This window comes from Cavia porcellus, unplaced genomic scaffold (assembly GCF_034190915.1).
Source record: "Cavia porcellus strain 051 isolate PalLab524CR breed Dunkin Hartley unplaced genomic scaffold, mCavPor4.1 scaffold_13, whole genome shotgun sequence".
Lineage (NCBI taxonomy): Eukaryota > Metazoa > Chordata > Mammalia > Rodentia > Caviidae > Cavia > Cavia porcellus.
The window spans coordinates 49,167,626-49,187,436 of NW_026947496.1; the positions used below are offsets into that span (position 1 = coordinate 49,167,626).

The 19,811-nt window shown below is 40.7% G+C and overlaps 1 protein-coding gene across 1 annotated transcript in view; it reads left to right on the forward strand.

Moving 5' to 3' along the window:
• Positions 1-19,811, forward strand: part of Aldh1l1 (aldehyde dehydrogenase 1 family member L1) — a 70,512-nt gene that overhangs the window by 800 nt on the left and 49,901 nt on the right. The window contains exons 2-5 of the mRNA XM_003473433.5: positions 660-776; positions 14,566-14,718; positions 16,643-16,877; positions 18,029-18,194. Of these exons, the coding sequence (XP_003473481.1) occupies positions 14,592-14,718; positions 16,643-16,877; positions 18,029-18,194 (528 nt within the window). The 5' untranslated portion in view covers positions 660-776; positions 14,566-14,591. The remainder of the gene's footprint in view (positions 1-659; positions 777-14,565; positions 14,719-16,642; positions 16,878-18,028; positions 18,195-19,811) is intronic.

Below are 19,811 nucleotides of genomic sequence, written 5' to 3' on the forward strand. Positions count from 1 at the left end.
CCAGACACCTCTTTGCCATCTCAGTGGGAAGAATCTGCCCCCTGAACAGGCAAAAACAAAATTTAACAAGTGATCTGGGGGTTAAGAGGCCTGAGTCCTACCTAGCAACTCTTGATCTTGTTCTTCCCTACTTCCCTGCATCTCCCTAATCTAGGGTATCTTCAGCTCTGAACCCTGATTTCTTGTCTGTAAAATTGGAAAGGGTGAAAGTTTATAGTGTCCATCTCCCAAGGTTGCTTGAGAACTACATGGCTGGCATCTGGCTGTCAGAAAGTGGTCTCTGGCCTTCCTACTAGCATTAACTCTTAAAGACAATGATGGAGAGACAACACTGTGGTATCCCTGATAAAGACAAGGAAATTGAAGGCCAGAGATGGTAGATTCACCAGGGACTGAAGTGAAATCTACAGTCTCAGGGACCTGGCCACTCTGCCTTAATTTGTCTCTTCTGCCCAGGTGTGGGAGTCACTTTGGGCAGAGTAAGACCCCAAGGTTGCTGGCTCAGAGAAGGACAAAAGTATCCTCCCTTCCAGGTGCCAGGCCAAACAGATTGATTGCTAGACAGGGGTCACCTTTTAGGTCCTCCAGAGGGATTGGTACACCTTGTGGCTGAATGCCCAGTCACCTTTGCTCTGCCATTAAAGCTGCATTCCTCTTAGGGCTCCAGGACCACACAGCACAACAGATCACCTCCAGAGGCTGTTCCTGCAGCAGCCGCCAGAGAGAAGGGGCTGGAAACTGGACCCCAGGAGCCAGATTTGGGCTGAGTTTTTAAGGTAGGAGGCCTGTGAGGCCCCGGCAGCTACAGCAGTCTCTCGGCAGCCCCAAGCACCACCAGTGAGCCTCTCCAACACAGGAAGGAGGCAAGGCTGGGTGGCCTTTCCCCTGGCCCTTCACCTCCCAGCACCTGCGCCCTCGGGGACCAAAGACCAGCACTGAGGCCCCTCTTACCATTCTTGTCCCTGCCCCAGGACTGTGACAATGGCCTGCTAGGGGCTATATTGACACCCTGACTCTGCTTCTCTGCAGTCAAAGGGTTTGGGGGTGGAGGGGTCGGTGAGAGGAAACCTTTATTTTTCTGCAAATAATAGATATTCAATATATAAAATTAAGAAATGAATAAGTAAAAGAATATCCTAGTAAGAGCAATCATCAGAAAACCCTGAACCCTGAAACGTCTATCCAGTGACTTTTAACATTTCAAGTGAGTCCTTCTAGGCTTTTGTACTGAAAATAAATATACACAGGCAGGCACACGCATGCACACTTAGGCCTTAAAAACTTACAGTGTTTTGTTACCTGTTGCAGTGCTTTGGCTTATATATTCTCAAATAGAGAGTACATTGTCATTGGTAACTGGAATGTACCGTAACATAAAAATGTATGTGCTAGTCCACACATAATTTAGAAGTAAAGTGAAATTGCTGAGTCCGAAGAAATGAACCATTTTTAGAATTTTTATATTTACTGTCAAATTTTCCTCCAAAGAGTTTACTCCAGTTTACTGTCCATTTTCCTGTAACCTAGCTTATATAGATGTTTACATTATTTTCAGAATCTGAAAATTTTATAGGTGAAGTGGAGCTCCTTGTTTTATCTTGTATTTCTTTCATTGTTTATGATTGAACAGTTTTTACTTACATATTGACTAAGTTTTTTCTTTAGGCAAGTTGTTTCAGAGACATGGAAAATCTTCGTGTATGAAAATTTATCACATATTTTAATGTACATTTCACTTTTAAATATTTATTTTTAATATGGCTGGACTATGTTTTGGAGTAAGAGGTAAGCTAAAGAACTAGGTTTATCTCTTTAAATGGATTATTTTTAGAGGAGTTTTATGTTCACAGGGAACTAGTACAGAGTTCCCTTATATTTGGTATGTCTCTCCATCCCTTACCCTATTGTTAATATCTCATGTTAGCTAGAACATTTACTATACTGGATGAACCAGTATCAATACATAATTAAAATCCATATTTCACAGTGGGGTTCACTCTTGGTACTGCATACTGTGCACATTTGGGCAAATGTATGAAGACATGTATCCACTGTTATGTCATAAAGAAAAGTGCCATTGTCCTAAATTCTCTATGTTCCACCTATTCATCTTTCCCTTCAATCCTTGTCAACCACTATTAGTTTTTACTGTCACCCAGTTTAGCCTTTTGCAGAAGAATGTCATATAATTGTAATGACAGTATTTTGCCTTTGGGGTATAACACTAATTTTGTCATCCAAGTACAGATACATGGGTCTGTCAGATCCACATATATTCTTTACAATATGTCTATTGATGAATTGTTAATTTTAATTTTATGAATTTTAACAATGAGTACTTAACAGAAAGAAAATCACAAAACTAAATTACTGAAGGGCTGGGGATTTAGCTCAACTGTGTAAGCGCCTGCCTGGCAAGTGCAAGGTCATGAATTTGATCCCCGGTACCAAAATAAAACAAAACAAAACAAAAATAAAGTACTGAATTTTTAATATTTTGAATATTTATAAAAAACATTAAAATTTTCAACATTAACTGCTTTGTGATGTACTAAGTCTAAAAAAGAACAACAGAAATAAATTCATATATGAACTACAATGAAAATACCAATAGCACTTTACACAAAAATAACCTTTACTTCAGTTAAAGCAGTCTGCACAAATGATAATAGCATGTTCCATGCACACGTCACTTACACAGACAGCACATGTGTTTTAGAACTTTCCTGTGTGGCAGGCAATTCTTGTCGCCTCTTTTCCTGTTTTTCAGAAACTTCCTACTATATTGTAGCAGGAAAATAAAACAAAATATCAAATATTCAGTGAGTACTTAGAATAGACATCAACACTTACACATTAGCTGTTTACTTGCTCACAAAACCTAAAATATAACGTCAAAAATAAAAACTATATAACTACAATATAAACACAAACGAGTCTTCCATAAAAACAAGCTTTGCTTCAACTGTCACACCCAAGGCATTCTTCACACATGACTATTGCATGTTCCATACACAAGTATCACTTACAATGGTAGCATTTATGTTTGTTTTCCTGTGCTTTCTTGTAGGACACAGTTGACATCTTTTCTGTTTTCCTGTTACAGTAGATCTTTGTGATTCTGTTCCTACCTGTTTGCCAGTCAGTTCACCAGTGTGCTTCACAGGTTTTTGCATAGTTCCCGGGGCAGAAACATTTTGTTTTTTTCTCCGCTGTATGAGCTCTAAGAAAATTTCTCCATATTTTGTGCTTGTTATTTTCTTCGTAAGCTATCAAAATATTTATGCCACACACATTTAGGATCAAATAAAACACACCCATTGGCCAGTTGCTTTGTGTTTCAAGTGACAACATAGTTGCTGCATAACTCATCCGCATCTACCCCACTTTTGATTTTGTTGTAGAAAGATTTCATCTCAAGCTTCCATTTTGTAGAGGTCTCACTATCAATATTTCCATCAGGGAGGAATGTTGACATCAGTAGTACCAGTTTGTTTATCTTTGTCCTATATGAGACCTATGTTACATCTTTTTGAAATCCAAAGATTGTGCTATACAATTCTGTGTTTTGCAACTTTTCATTTGGAAATTCTGCTTCATTCCTGTATAGAGTTTCTGTGCTAGTCAACTTGTGCTCTGTTAGCTAATGTAACCAACTGGAAACTGGTAAACCAATTTTTGAATGTCAAATTCCAGTTAGCTTGAGGATAGGAGCAACAAGTCTGTTCACACTACATTTGGTTTATTACTATACAAGTAAGGACCTTATGACTGAGTTCTAAATTGAAAGTGTAATAAGTCTTTGTATCTACAAGGTCATAAATTTTTATGCTGTCTTTTGATGATCACTTTTTAGTAAGTCTTTTACCTTCCTATGATTACTGTGAAAAATCCCTCCTAAGTATAGCAGATTTATGAATGCTTTCAGTTCAGCTAGTGAAATGTCATAATAAGTACATTTTTGAATATGGGTATTGATGCATACAGAATGTTTTACTTGTGTTTCAGCCTTTTGTGTATTTCACTACATCTTGTAGCATTTCATCAGTTACAGTTTTCAACACTGAATGGTAGTGCTGGCTGGCACTCTATCCAATATCACCCCTACCAAGAGCCTCACTATATTTTGGACCTAGTTCTACCATTTGGTTACAATGTTATTTCACAACATTTCAATTACTTAAATAGGTACTCGCATTGCTGTTTTCTTTGTCATCTGAAGAAATGCAAGATCTGTATTCCCTATATCCATATCAGTTGATTTTTTGCCCCATTTCACTGTCACAGAAACTTTGGCTCACATGGCCAGTGTCAAAGTTGTCACCATCATCATAATACACTCACACCACTCTTCTGTTAGGAAACCATTTATTTTACCTTAATGGGTCATCATTTTCTATGCATGAGACCTCCTCCAAAACTTAATCTGGCTTTTCATGTGCATTGTACCGAATAGGATTATTTTTACCAGAAAAATTGAAAGAAAACTTTTTTCTTTTTAAAAAATCTTGAAGTGGTGTGGCTCTTTTGGACTGCTCTGATGTTCAGGTAAAAAAGTTATATGAAGCATAAGGTGGGTATAAATCCCATTTTGCCACTTTTGTATGCATTGACACACCTTACTGTTCATCATACTAAGTGGGTAAAGGTTTGTTTCTTGTATCCCTCAGGAAAAGGTACTGAGATGCACAGCTGGCTACTTATGCTAAACTACAAATTTACATTAGAAAAGTAAGAGATGAGCTCACTGGACCCAGTCTTATGTTTTCAGTATGTCTGTTTTGTAGACCTTAATTATCTACTGATTTGAGTAAATACCTTTAAGAGGATTGCTGGATCTTATGGTAAAAATATGCTGGGGGCTGGGGATTTAGCTCAGCAGCATAAGCGCCTGCCTTGCAAGCAGGCAGTCGTGAGTTCGATCCCTGGTACTGATAAAAATGAAAAAGACAAAAAAAAAAAAATATATATATATATATATATATATATATATATATATATATATGCTTAGTGTTGCAACAGCCTGCCAAAGTGTCTCCCCAAGTGGCTGTACCATTTTCCTGACAGCATGAATGAGAGTTCCTATTGTTCCCCATCCTCACCAACAGTTGATACAGTTAATGTTGTGATTTGGCTGTTCTAATAGGTGTGTAGTGGTATTTTATTGTTGTTTTAATTTGTGTTTTTCTAATGACATGACATCTTTACTTGCCATTTATGTCTTTGATATGTCTGCTAATGTCTTTAGCTTATTTTAATTGAATTTTAAATTTTTTATTGTTGAATTTTAAGAGTAGGTTGTTCTTTCATACATATATCTGTTATTAGTATTTTCTCCTATTTTACAGCTTATTTTTTTAGTCTTTTGTCAGTGTCTTGCAGAGCCACACATTTTAACTTTAGTGAAATCTAGCTTATTAATGCTGTTTCCATGGCTCTTTTAGTGATATATTTTTAAAAGTTATTGCCACATACAAAGTCATCTAGGTTTCTGTAATCTTCAACAAGTTTTATACTTTTATGTTTAAGATTAGGCCTGTGATCCATTTTGACTTAAGTTTTGTAAAAATTGTAAGGTGTCTGACTAAAAGAGTTCCAAAATACTGCATGAACAGTTGAGTGGATTTGAAAGACTTGCCTAGCATACAAGAGGCCCTGGGTTTCATCTCTAGCACCACAAAGCAAAGAAAAAAAAAGGAAAATATAGGACCAAGATCTTTAGCTGATATGACGATTAGGCATTTATAATAATGTCTTACTGTTGGAAACTTTGTAAAGTGTTTTTTATTGCTATTATAATATTCTACAATTACATATATATAAAATAAATACCCCGATCTCACATGGCTGAGGTCACTAAGTGAAAGGCTAAGATAAAAGTGACAGTCCCCAGGAAACCTTTAGCAAATCATTCAGGTGAGAGAGCAGACTAACATGTTTACTAAACAGCTTTAATAATAATCAAGAAAAAAGCATGTATAAAAAAACCAATGCATAAAAAGACCAGCAAGATAGTATTGGCTATAACTAACACAAGAAACACACAGCCTCAGGCTCTCTGGACCTCACCCATCTCTCCGGAGTGTAGAAGCTGCTCGGCCCCACGCTACAAAGGCTCCTGGTACACTTTTTCCCCATTTAAGCCAACTCCCTATACACCCACAGCTTCTGGCTCTGCCTTCAGCTTCTAGAAGCAGCTTGAATATTAACTTCTTCAAGCTGCTGCCAAAGGTACTGGATAATAAAAATAGCTGTGCGGTAAATTAACTCTCACTGGAGCCAACTTTAACCAGTAAGTGGTGGGGGCTCGGGATCATAGGATATGAAATACATATGAATGCACTTGTCCCCTTTGAAAAAGTTAACTGCTCTCTTCTAAATGTTATGTATAAAGAATAGAGACTTGGCTTTGAATGGTGGCATACACTTATGGTCCCAGCTACTTAGGAACTGAGATGGGAGAATAATTTGAGCCCATGAATTTGAAAGACGCCTGGACAGCATACTAAGATCTTATCTCAAAACAGGAGTGGGGAGGAGCAGGAGGAGAGAGGAAGAGAGAGAGAAAGACAGACAGAGAGAGAGAGAGAGAGAGAGAGATAGACAGAGAGGCACAGGGCAGGGAGTGGAAGGGAAGGGAAAGGAAGGAGCTTTTATTTAACCTTCAAACTAATCAGTAAGGAAGAAGCCCCCAAACAATGGAGTTAACAAAATTGCTAGATTCTTTGGATAATAATGAGCTAGCAGGGAGTCAGCTGTGCTCTGAAGTTGACAAATCAAAAAGTAAAAACATAAATATATTATTTTAATTATGATGGTTATTGCCAAAAATGCAATAAGTACTTCTTTCTGAATAATTAGACTAAGATGCCTGTATTTGTGTTGTATTATTCTACACTGGAAAATTTTTAGTGTCCTGATACTATTCTTATTCTTCTTCAGATACATAGTACTTTTAATTATAGAAGGAGACTTACAGCCTCTCTCATGACTTGACGTGGAGGAGAGATTTTTTGCCTTATTTTGCCTCACTTTATATTCCTTTATGTTGCTTCAGTTTTATATTTATGAGTAAAGTAGTTTGGGGAACTGTGCACAGTGGCTACACTGGAATGAACAGAGAGCCTGTGACTACTTTTCCTCTTGTGAATAGCTCAGCGTAGTGATCAAGGATTTATTTCAGTGTACAAGGTGTGATCAAAACATGTTGAATGTTTAAAATTTTTAAGAAAACGATTACAGGAAAGGACACATGAGCATTAGTCTCAAAATACTATCCCTTGTCTCAGACACGCTTGCTCCACCGTTCTTGTCAATTTCTGAAGCAGTTCTGTAAGTCCTCTTTTTTGAGCATCTTTCGTTGCATTGTCGTGGCTGCCTCAATTCCTGATTCAGTTCATAAAACATTTACCTTCGTGGTCATTTTTGTCTTTGGGAAAGAGCTAGAAGTTGCAAGGTGCCAGATCTGGTGAATAATGTAGATAAAGACGCACTGTAAGCTTTTATAAGCCTGCCTTTCTATTGTACCACACTTGGCAGCAGCATTAACTGTATTTTTTTTAATCACACCTCCTAAAGATGTTCACAAAAGAAGACTTCCAGAGCTGCTTCACAGCACAGCAAAAATGATGGGATAAATGCACTCAAAGTGAGAGGGAGTGTTTCGAGAGGAATTCATGGCACAAATGCTCCTTTTCTGTCTGCAGTTTTACAGTCATGGGCAATTGCTTCCCAGGCTCTGCATGTCACTTTGCCGCTTTGTCAGACCCCGTTCCCATGTAACTAGGGCAGAAGGTCCTAGGGATGTAATGGAAAACATTTTAGAGCTTTCAGTGGTACAAACAGCCTGCTGGAGCACTGTTCTAGGGGTAAGAAGGGTCAGGCTACTCTATAAATTGTGACACCCCCACTCCAGGAAGGGGACCATTGCATTCATACCCAACAATCATGTCAATATCTGTTTGCATCTCTCCAAAAGGAAACCTAGCAATTCAGGTTAGCTTTGAACTGCCTCTTCCTGAGCTATCCTCAAAGACTGCCAGAAATCCTTAGACATATTTGAGCAGACCACATTGGTTGTTATGTGGAGAGCGTTCAGATGCCCTCATTGTAAGTTGGTTTTAGCCACCAAATTGTAATGCTACCTTATTTTCCACTTATATCTTCATAGCCCTGACCAGCTTTGTGTCCTTACCAGTTTCAGAAGTGTTGTTCATGTACCGTATGAATATTGGTTGGTGGCTTTAAGGTGGACACTGGGGAAAATCCAGTTTTCTGTGTGGCATCCCAGCCTTCTGGTGGCACTGCTATTTGTTTTTTTAAGTTCATTTTAATTATTTGCATAGCTTATAAAAATGTCCAGCACCAAAGACAATTTTGAGTCAAATCTGTCAATGACAAGAATTTTTTTAAAAAGGAAAACAAATCACACTGTTCTTCTTTTCCACCCTTATACTGCATGTTCTCTTTATTTGCTTCATAAATAAAAAATCACTGTGTGGTAGCAACCAATCCAATCTTTTGGAGACCATTAGGTAGTATAGCCAGGGTAAAAAGCCTGATACTTAAGAAAGTAAAATGTCTGTATCACAAGCAGTCTTCTAATTTTGGTTTCTATTTTTTTTTTAATCTACCCAAGACACTGCTCGCCTTGTAGGTGGCATTCATAAGCTTCTGTTCTTTCAGAGTAAATGTTTTCTACTCATATATATTGCTGTTGGATCAGTATGTGAAGTGGTTTGAAGCAAGAGTTTCCCAAAGGAGCACCTGATTCCACTGGATGTTTTTTGCATAGGGTGTAGTCACCTGCGATTCAGATTTCAGTGTTCTAACTATTTTATACTTTGACAATTTTTAACCCAATAGTTGATATATGTTGACTTTTCTTTTGTAAGTTGTGCAAAGTACCATTTTGTTAGTTACTTTTCTCCCATTGCTGAGACAAAAATACCTGATGCCCAAAATGAAGGAAGGAAAGGTTTATTTAGCTTATAGTTTGTGGAGGATTCATTCCATACTCAGCTGGCTCCAAGGCAGGGTGGTATGGCACTGGGGAAAATGCTTCAAGTGGAAGAAGACAGAAAACCAACAAGAGCAAAATGAGGGGAGAGCAAGCCTCTTTTTTTTCCTTATATTGTAAACAGGCTACATCCCTTGTTGGATGCAACACTCACACCACTAATCCTAGTACTAGACAATGAATCAATCACAAATGCTAGATTCAGCCACCTTTGAAAGACCTGTTGCCCCATGACTGCAAGGGGCTTCAGGGGAACATCCAGATACAAACCACAACAACTATCCTTTGGGATGCTGGACAGAAGCATCCTACAGCTTGCACGCTCACTGAATAGTCTCTATTTTCTTGAGCATTTGCATCCTGAATTCTGAGTTTAAAACTGTCCCTTCACCTCTGTCTCCTCTTAATAGGGAAGGGTAGCAACCTTGATTGTGTGATATAGATGTTTAAAGATATCATTTCACTTATGCTTGATATAGAAGTATAGAAATGTATTGAAGATACAGAAGAGAAAGCATGGCTAACTCTGGCTTAGGACATCAGGGAAGGCAATACAGTGGAAGGAGTGTTTGACCATGTCCCTAATATTCAACATGTATGACAACATGTATTCAACATGTTGGCCCTCTCAGCAAGGGCCAACCACAGCATTTCTGACAGAGAGAACAGTGGAGGCAAAGGCTTGGAGTCATGAAACATGCCTGGTATGAGCAATACAGCCTTATTCAGTATTCCAGGACCCCCTCAGGTAGTAAAATCTGCAGATGCTCGAGACTCTTACATAAAACAATTTAATACCTGCGTATAACTCATGCATATTCTTTTGTACACTTTTATCTCTCTATTGCTTATAATACCTAATACAATTGTGACCATGGAAAAGTGGTTTCTGTCAGAGACTTATTAAGAACACCCCCAACAACAATAATGGAAAGTGATTCTGGAGGGACAAGGCTCTGAGCTACCTGCAAGCAAGAAGTAAAGACTTTGTATGTGACCCTGACCTTGCCTAGTTGCTACTGTAATTGGTCTGTTAAAAGCTACTGGCCCGCAGTCTCTAATAGCATAAAGGACCTGCGTCCAGAATGTGTTGAGAGGCTGGAAACTCACATGGGTACAGGGTGGCTTACAAGTCACTTGACTCTGAGGCTGAGTTCCCTCACTGTATCTTGGAAGGATTTTGATCCTTTCACGGTGCTGTTTTTTTCCTTTTCTAGAGCAGTGGCAGCCTGACATAGTACGAAACCTTCAGCAGCTCTGAGTTCTCAATAGGAGTGAGCAGTCAGCCAGATATCCTGGGGACCTGAGAAGGATGGATGGCAATAGTCACCAGTCTGGATGCTCTCAAGGTCCATTCCATATCCACTCTACACACAAGTGCCACAGATTCCATGACCTGTCCTCTGGAGAGGCCCATTTCACAGGCACTAAAGCTCCAAGCAGTGTTGAAACCCCTACATCAACATCCCTACCTCTGAAAAATGTGTCTTCTGATACAGCCCAATAGCAGCTCTTCATCCTGCAAAGGCCAAAAAATGTAAATGAAGTTAGGTGTATTAGTCAGGTTTCTACTGTGACAAAATACCGGAGAAAAATTAACTTAAAGGAGAGGCTTATTTTAGCTCACGGCTTGAGGATTCACTGCATGGCCAGCTTGTTCCATTATTTCAGGCTTATGTCCAAGCTGATATGATGGTGGGGAGCAGGTTATGGGAGAAAGCTGCTCACCTGATGGCAGCCTGGTAACAGTGAGCTTGCTTTATAACAGTCTGTCCTTACAGACCCATTCAGCTAGGAATTTATAAGTGGATCAAGCCATTCATGAGGTCAGAACCCTCATGATACAACCAGCTCCAGAAGGCCCATCTCTGAGCACAACTACATCTCTGAATGCAAGCTTCTGAGACATAAGCTTTTGGGGGATGTTCAAGATCCAAACCATAGCATCAAACAGGCCAAGTGTTTGCTACATGCCTGGGAGGATTATCACTCCATAAACTTCCAGGGCTGTGATCACCACTGATACCACCAGCAAAACCACATGAGGAAAGCTGAGGAGCACAGACATCTTGTAGGGAACAGATATTATGGTTCAGGAACTGGTGCAAACCCCTGAGGACACTGTGTTCTAAATACCTGCTCCTTTGGGTACCTAGAGAAATGTATGAGGTATAATCAAAAAATACACTAAATGATTAAAATGTAAAAGTGTATTACAATAAAAGTCACCCTCTTCAGCTTTAAACACACTTTATTTCACTTGCTGAAATAGTTTGAAAGTCTTCTTTTGTGAGTTTTTTTAGTTGCATTGTTGTGGCTGCCTTGATATCCTGAATTAATTCAAACTATTTATCTCTTATGGTCATTTTGGCTTTAAGGAAGAGCCAGGTGTCATACAGCATCAAATCCAGTGAATAAGGTGGACTAGGACAGAAGAATGTTTTTACAAGCCTGACCTTCCGTTGAGTGTCACTTAGCAGCAGCATTCACCTTGTTTTTTTGGTCACATCTCACTGACAAAGGAGACTTACAGAAGAGGACTTTCAGAGCTGCTTCAGAAAGTGGCAAGAACAGTAGTATTGTGTGTTTGAAGTGAAATGATAGATATTTTTAGGGGAATTAAAGACAATGTGTCTTTTACTATAAGAAAGTTTTAAAATTTAAGCATTCACTGTATTTTTATCATTTCTTCTATAATTTTTGAATAGTTTTAAAAAAAGAAAAATTAAAACAGAATCATGCATATGTTACATGCTGAATATTTTTGCCTCACCCCTAGCCCCTTCAACTTTGTTGAAATCTTAATCCCTAATGCAAGCATATTTGAGGGTGGGGTTTAGGGATATATATTCAGGGTTAAAATAGGTAATTGAGGGTGGGTTCCCCATGATGGAACTCATGGCCATGTAAGAAGAGAACAGAAATAAAGAGTGCCCAAAGGGAAAGACCATGTGAAGACACTGAGAAGTCAGACAGCAGTCCACAAACCAGGAAGTGGACCTGACCAGATGTTGAATCTTTGGCAGTCTCATTTTGGACTGCCCATCCTCCAGACTGTGCCTGATGCAATTATCTGTTGTTTAAGATATTCAATCTATGTTACACTAGCCTGAGCTGACCAAGAGACTGCATTCCCAGCTTTAGATATTCTGTTATTTTTCATTTTTGTTATCTTTATACTTCAACTTGGGAAGGTTCTATTGATATTTATTCCAGCTCACTCTTTTCCTTAGTGATGCTCAGTCTATTGATGAACCTGTCAAAGGCATTCTTCACATTCGTTATGTTTTTTTTCATTCTTAGAACAAATTCTTGACTTTTGTCTTAGTATTTCCATCACTCTGGTTATGTGACCCCACCTATTCTTGAATATTGCCTATTTATTCTATGAAAGCCCTTACTATATTCACCATAGTTGTTTTCAATTATCCATTCTGCAATGCATCTCTACCATTTCTGACTAAAGTTACAATGTTTGTTTTGTTTTCAAACAGTGTCTGTTTTGAATTGGGTAAAAGATAATTCACTATAATAAAATAAAGCAAGTTGAAAGTTATGTGAGATATAAAATGAACATCTGATAAAAGTCAAGGCTTTTAATGATTATCAAATCAGGAGTAGAAGATAACTTTTAAAATATGCAAGTCTGTTTTAAAACATGGGCAAATATTGTAACAATAGTTTCCTCCTGAGGTCAGAAATAAGACCTCTTCATCATCTGTGTGCAACATTGTAGAGGTTGCATTAACAAAAGAAATAAAAGGCATCAGGATTGGAAAGAGATAACTAGAACTAGTGTCATGACAGACCACTTACAGAATCACAACAGTTGACAAGAGGATTAAAATTTATACATAAATTAAGTCTGGTTAATATGAGGCTAATACACAAAATTGCTTGCATTTCTATATGCTGGTAACAAAAATAAAACTCAATTTTTAAAAATGAAGAACTTTCTTGAGGTATAAAATAGACAAATTTATAGAACCAGAAAATAGATTAGAGGTTACCAGAAAGGTAGTGGTGGTGGAAAATAGGGAGTTGTTGCTTTATGAACAGTTGCTGTTTGAGTCCATAAAAAAAATGTTAAAACAGATTGTGATGTTTGCACACACTGTGTGTGTAAACAGTGCCACTGAACTGTAAATTAAAATGAGTTAATTTACAACTTTCATATGTTTTTACCACTATAACAAAAAATTTTGAGTGATAGTAAATACAAAGATAGTCAAACTACACAAAGAAACAGAATAAAGGTTAGTGATAGTATATATAGGGTTCTTTTTGGTGGAGAAAGAAAGCCCTTTTCAGTTACTAGTGCTGAGTTAATTTGATATCCACATGGAAAAAATATTCCTGAGCTTCTGTCTGTACACAGATGTCTCTTCCAGAGGCTTGTGCATCTCCATGTGAAAAGCAACACAAAGATTTTAGAACACAGAGAATATCATCATGAGCTTGGAGTGAACAGAGATTTCTTAAATGGAGTACAAGAATCACTACTCATAAAAACAGTTTGATAAAAAGAAACCAAATAAACTTTAGGAAGACTTTTCATTAAAAGACAAAGTATAGAATTGGAGAAGATGTTTTCAGTATCTGGCAAAAGGACACATAGTTTTCTTGTTCATTTAAAAACAAAACACCTCCCAAAAAACTTCCTGCAAATAAAAAAGACTACCCCTATCAAAATACTCAACGGACTAAAATGGATGTGATATTATAAAATATAGGTTACATTGTATATGGCCTGACACAGACCTCGTGAAACATGCTTGGAAATTCCCTCATCTATATACCTATGATTTGCACTATTTTCTCTATGTGTGAAGTATGCTCTTTGTCAATAAAGTTTTCCCAAAAATATGTACATTATGGTAAATGAACAGTTTAAAGAATTTAAATAATCAATAGATTAGGGTTTGCAGATATGAATGAGATAAAGGAATAACCAAACTTTGGAGAAATTCACATTGCCTAGCTATGCTCCATTCCAAATGTCCTCTTCCTCTTTAGTCCACCCCAGCAGCACTCCACCCCCTTCCATCAGGCACCCGTGGCTACTGAGGCTGAGATGGGCAGCGCTCTGGACTGTGTTTCCCTTTTGCCCCTTTTGTGGCACCCTGGCTGAGGAATAAGCCAGATTTACAGACTGGAGGCCATTAAGGGAACATGCCATCTTTCGCTTTAATAAATGAAGAAACAGATTTGATGTCATTTGACCTAGGTCACAGAATTGATTATTTATAAAAATATGCTCAGCTGTATGCCAATTTGGAGGGATTTAAGAATAAATTCCCTAATGCTACAGTCACTGTCTGATTCACCTGTCGTGGAGTCTGAGATTTCATGTGTACAGACCCTTTGGGCTAAGTGTGCGGCTCCCATCCCATCATGCCTTCACAGTGGCTGTCTCCCTGCAGTAGCCACATAGGTAGCCAGGGCAGGGCAAGCCAGGTACTGTGAGCTGCCCTCTCTTAAACAAATTCTGGCTTCCTTGAGGCCTATGAGCTCTGCCTAACCCTAGGACCTGATTTCTTCCCCAGGTTCCTGTGAAACTCCCTCTGCTGCCATGAAGATTGCTGTGATCGGGCAGAGCCTGTTTGGCCAGGAAGTTTACTGCCACCTAAGGAAGGAAGGTCATAAGATAGTGGGCGTGTTCACCATCCCAGACAAGGATGGGAAGGCTGACCCCCTGGGTGAGTGAGTGGCTCAGGGTCATGTGAGTGAAGAAGTCTTCAGGATTTTGTTGGGGAGTAATGGCTAGAAAGCATCTTTCCAGCCTGGCGGTCAATTTGGTACTGGTTCATCCTAAATTCTGCACCAGTACCAAATTGACTGCCAAGCTCTTCTGGAATAAAGTGGAGATACCCAGCCCATTTGATTGTGAGGTGGAGTTTATATCCTAAGGAACAACGGTGGAAAAATCCCAGCATGATCCAAAGTCTCCCTCTGAGTTTCTCTGACCCAGCACCCAGACTCTGGAAGGGCTCCCAGGGCAGGGTCACCTGAGTCCAGCACTGTCGAAGGTGGACATCCACCATGTTACCATTAAAGGGATGGGAGGCCCTATTAAAACTCAGAGTGCTCAGCCTACTCTGAAAGTGTCTTAACTCAGGGATTAGGAGTGGATTCTGAGACCTTTTATTTCTGACAAGTTCCTGGGTGATCCTGGTGCTCCTGGTTTCAGGAGGAACATCTTTTGAGTATCACAGGCCAGCATTATTGCCTTTGAGCTGGGAACCCCAGGTTCCCAGGAAGCTAGGGTCTTGGCCAGATGAACAAATTCTCCAGAGTTACTCATTGTCCTTCTCCACCATGACAGAGGCAGGTAGTAGGGCAGGGCTTAAGGACAGAAGACCAGGGTTAGGAGAGCTGGCTTAAAGAAATGGCTAGAAATAGGGAGGTGGCTCATAAGGAATAGTGGGCCTCCCTAGACTGAGCAACAGCCAAGTCCTTGAACTCCTTTTGAGCACAGCTGATGCCAGCCTGGGCTGTGACCCTACCACAGTCTGAGACATGCACACTGACCCTAGACAACCAGTGACACTAGTTGCTGCTCCTGGACCCAGCTCCAGCCTGGTTGAGGCTACCGCTTGATCCTGATCTCTCACCAGGAAGTATCTTACAGAAGTAGTATTTCAATGACCGCAGCAGAATGCCTTTTACCAGTGCAGTCCAGTCTGCTTATGTCATCTCACCCTCCCTTACAGCCACCAATAATCAGACACAGTGCAGAGGAAGGCTGGAGGAAGACTGGAAAGGAGGATTTGGCTAGACCAGGGGAGGGGGCAGGTATACCACATGTTCTCATGGAGAATTGAGTGCCAAGAAGAGTTCATTAGATACTGAAGAATGCAAGGCCAAGAAGACCCTGAAGTACTGGGGGAAAGGGGTTAGCAGCTGACAGAAGCAGCTGCAATTCTGAGCCTGAGACTAAAAGAAGCATCTGTAAGTGCAAAAATGGAAAACTTGGGGTCTGTAATCAGACCTGGGGGGATTCATTGCTCGCCCTGGGCAAGATGAAGGGTCCTGCAGGCTGAGACTGGGCTGTGAGGTACAGACACCTGGGCATGTGTGTGCGCTGAGGCTAGATGTGCAGATACCCAAAACAGCTCAGCCTCTGCACTAGGCAGGGGCCATGACATGTGAGGTGGAGAATTGAGGCTAGGGTGATAGAGGACAGGAACCCCACAGAAAGGACCAAGGCCCTTCCCTCTTTTCTCCCCATATTCTTTCTTTCCTCCAAACAAGGAAGAGCTGATCAAGCAGAAATCCAAGTGTCAGAGTTCCAGGCTCCATCAGACAGCCATGGAAGGGCAGAAAGCCAGTTACTTAGGGGTAGGCATAGTGAAGCCTCAGGAGAGGGGTTGCTGAAGATCTGCTGTCAGGTCCAGCAGTATCTGGAAAAGGGAGCACACCGAGGTCGTCGTGATTAGCAGAAGGCAATGCCTGGGGAGGAGAAGTCCAAAATAGTCACCCTGCCTATCTCCTTTGTTGCTGGCTGGGCAGATGAAAGGCAAGCATAAAGAGTTGGTCCAGAGTCACTTTACTGGGTAGATAGAAATGCTCATGTGTGGATGAGTAGCCGAGAGGGGCTGTTTTTTATGCACTGTCTTACAGGCCTGGAAGCTGAGAAGGATGGAGTTCCTGTGTTTAAGTTCCCCCGATGGCGGGCACGAGGACAGGCTCTACCGGATGTGGTGGCCAAGTACCAGGCTTTGGGTGCTGAGCTCAACGTCCTGCCTTTCTGCAGCCAGTTCATCCCCATGGAGGTCATTGATGCCCCCCTTCACGGCTCCATCATCTACCACCCATCTCTGCTCCCCAGGCACCGCGGAGCTTCAGCCATCAACTGGTAAGATGGGGCAAAAACACTGCAGGCCTGTGTCCTTACAAAACCCCGCGATCTTTCTGAACTGTCATCCTCCTTTACCCTAAGCTATGTCTCAGGGATATGCCTGTCCTGCATGTCAGATGTCATCCATAATACAGATTGGAATGTTCAGAGAGAGTGCTATACAAGACTGGAGACAGGCATAAGAGAGCACTATTCATGTCCTCACAGCTGGAACAGAAAGGGCTACCAGCTTGTACAAGGGCACCTAGGGGGCTACAGAGATGTGCCACCACCCAGCTGGCTGCCTAGAGTCCTGAGCCAAGCTCCACCCACTGTGTTACTCTCAGCTGCACCCTGCACAGAAAGAGAGAGAGATGGAGTGAAAGCAGGGCATGATGGTGCATGCCTGAAATCCCAGCACTTTGGGAGGCTGAGGCAGAAAGATCTCAAGATTGAATCTACCAGGAAATTTAGCAAGACCCCATCTCAAAATTTAATTTGTTTCAAAAGATCTGGGGCTGTAGCTCAGGGCAAAGGTGCTGGGTTCAATCCGCAATAACACATACACATGAGCACACAAAAGATGAAGTGCAGGGGGCTGGGGATTTAGCTCAGCGGCATAAGCACCTGCATTGCAAGCAGGCAGTCGTGAGTTCGATCCCTGGTACCGATAAAAAGGAAAAAGAAAAAAAAAAAAGATGAAGTGCAGGATTACCTACACAAGACAGTTCAAGATAATGAGAAAGGTGAAGAAGACAATAAATGGGCTGGTATGTCAGATGAGTGGCCAGAGAGGCAAGCCATTTGAGCTGCAAATAATAACAATAATAATGCATTTGTATCTCTTCTGGAAACCAGCTTCCCCTATCTTTGATAATATTACTTCATTTCTCTAGGCCTCCATTTCCTTATTTGAAAAATGAGCATACAACGCTTGTTACGTGTGTCATAAGTTACATAAGGCATCAAGAGCTTTAAGCATGGTATCTAGCACATAACTGATATTAGTAAAATATTTCCCTTCATTTGCCCTTCTATGGAACAGGTATGAGTCCTTGGGAACAGAAGAGAACCTGCTGGAGGGTGACAGGGGCCATGAGGCTCCACCTAGGGCTTCCTTTTTGGTGGTCATTCCCCTGAGACTCAGAGTTTCCCTCTTGTACTTCTAGGACCCTCATTCATGGAGATAAGAAAGGGGGCTTTACCATCTTCTGGGCTGATGAAGGTCTGGACACTGGGGACCTTCTGCTTCAGAAGGAATGTGAGGTGCTACCAGATGACACCGTCAGCACTTTGTATAACCGATTCCTCTTCCCTGAAGGCATCAAAGGGATGGTAAGGGCTGGGAGCCATCCATGCCTGCCCTTTCCCCTGATACCCATGCTCACAGGGCCTCTCTATTCTTAGGCACTCTGTCACCTCTGCTTGCCTTTCTTATAAGAAAGCACTTGTTTCGAGCTGACTAGGACTCCTGGATTCTGTAGAAAGAGTGCTTTTACTTTAGGGTTCTACAGGACAAATAATATATTGAATTAAGAGAAACTCTTGGTCACGACTGACAGACTTAACTCTGAAAGCTTTTGCCAGGAGGGTATATTTTTGACTCATTTAATAGATAATAATAAAAGGCAGGAGGGTGTCAATCATGGATGAATCCAAAGCTACATCACCAAGTTTTTATTGTTTTTTCTTCATATTTTAATTCAACTTTTCTGTTCAATTAGTTTCATCTTCAGATTGGCTGTTCCAAATGAGAGGAAAGCTAGTTACTGCTAGCTCGAAGCTTCTAATTCTAGATTCCTAGTGTGGAGAACACACCACAGACAGAACCCATCTGCTTCTGCCCTCGAATTCACGAATGAACAACTAGACAAGACTTTTACTGACTAGTTTGGAATCATGTGGGTTATCCTGATCCAATCACTGCCCAGGGTGATGGGGTCCTCTGATTGGCTGCCACATGTTTTTTGCTGTGGCTAATTGGAGAAAGAAGGTCAATGCAATGGTAGCCCATGGGCTGTTTTCAATGGGAGAGGTTCTGTTTCCAGAGGCAACAGGGCAGGACTATGGAAAGGAAAAGGATGGTTGATGCTGGGGAGTTGTACTTGATATGGCAGGCAGGCTGATCCTGAAATGGTAGAGGAGGCTCTAGAAGTTGTGTGCCTGCATGGGCTGCTGTTGCTTCAGAAGAGTAGGCTGATTGGAGGTGGCCAAAGGCAGGTGATATTTCAGACTTCAAGTATGGGAGGTTTTCAAAAGGAGCACATTTAAACATGGCAATAAGCAAGCATGACAGTTATGTACACATGTCATTACAAGCCAGATGTCATATGTCCCCTAGCTCCTCAGGTCTTATTCAAATCATCTGCCTTTTACATTGTAGTTGTATTAAACTGGATGCATCTGACTATTTTCCCCCATAGAATGGCCTGCTTTCAAAAGTAGTAAGTAAGCATTTAGTATGACAGAAAGAGAGAATATTATTTGCACATCCCACATTAAACAACTCAAATATCTGTGAGAGCTGTACTATCCAATAGAACAGTCACTTGTCATACACTTACAACAATTTCGATTAATTAAAATTAATTATAATTTTAAATTTGGAGCCTGGGGATGTATCCAGTGGGAAAACACTTTCCTCAGTGGGTTTCTATCCCCACCACACACATGCATGCACACACACACACACACACACACACACACACACTCACAATTTCAGTTCATTTTTCTTCAGTAGCTACATTTCAAGTCCCAGTAACTATGCATAGTTCCTGACCACCATAATAGACTGTATAAATATAAAACATGTCCATCACTCCAGAATGTTCCATTGGGCAGCCCTGCTTTAGGCATTTCAGATACTCCAACTCTGTCCCATTCTTGGCACCTCTGCCTCTTCTCTCACAGTGAGTCCTTGGCTCTCCCTTCCCTGAATCCTCCCCTGACCAT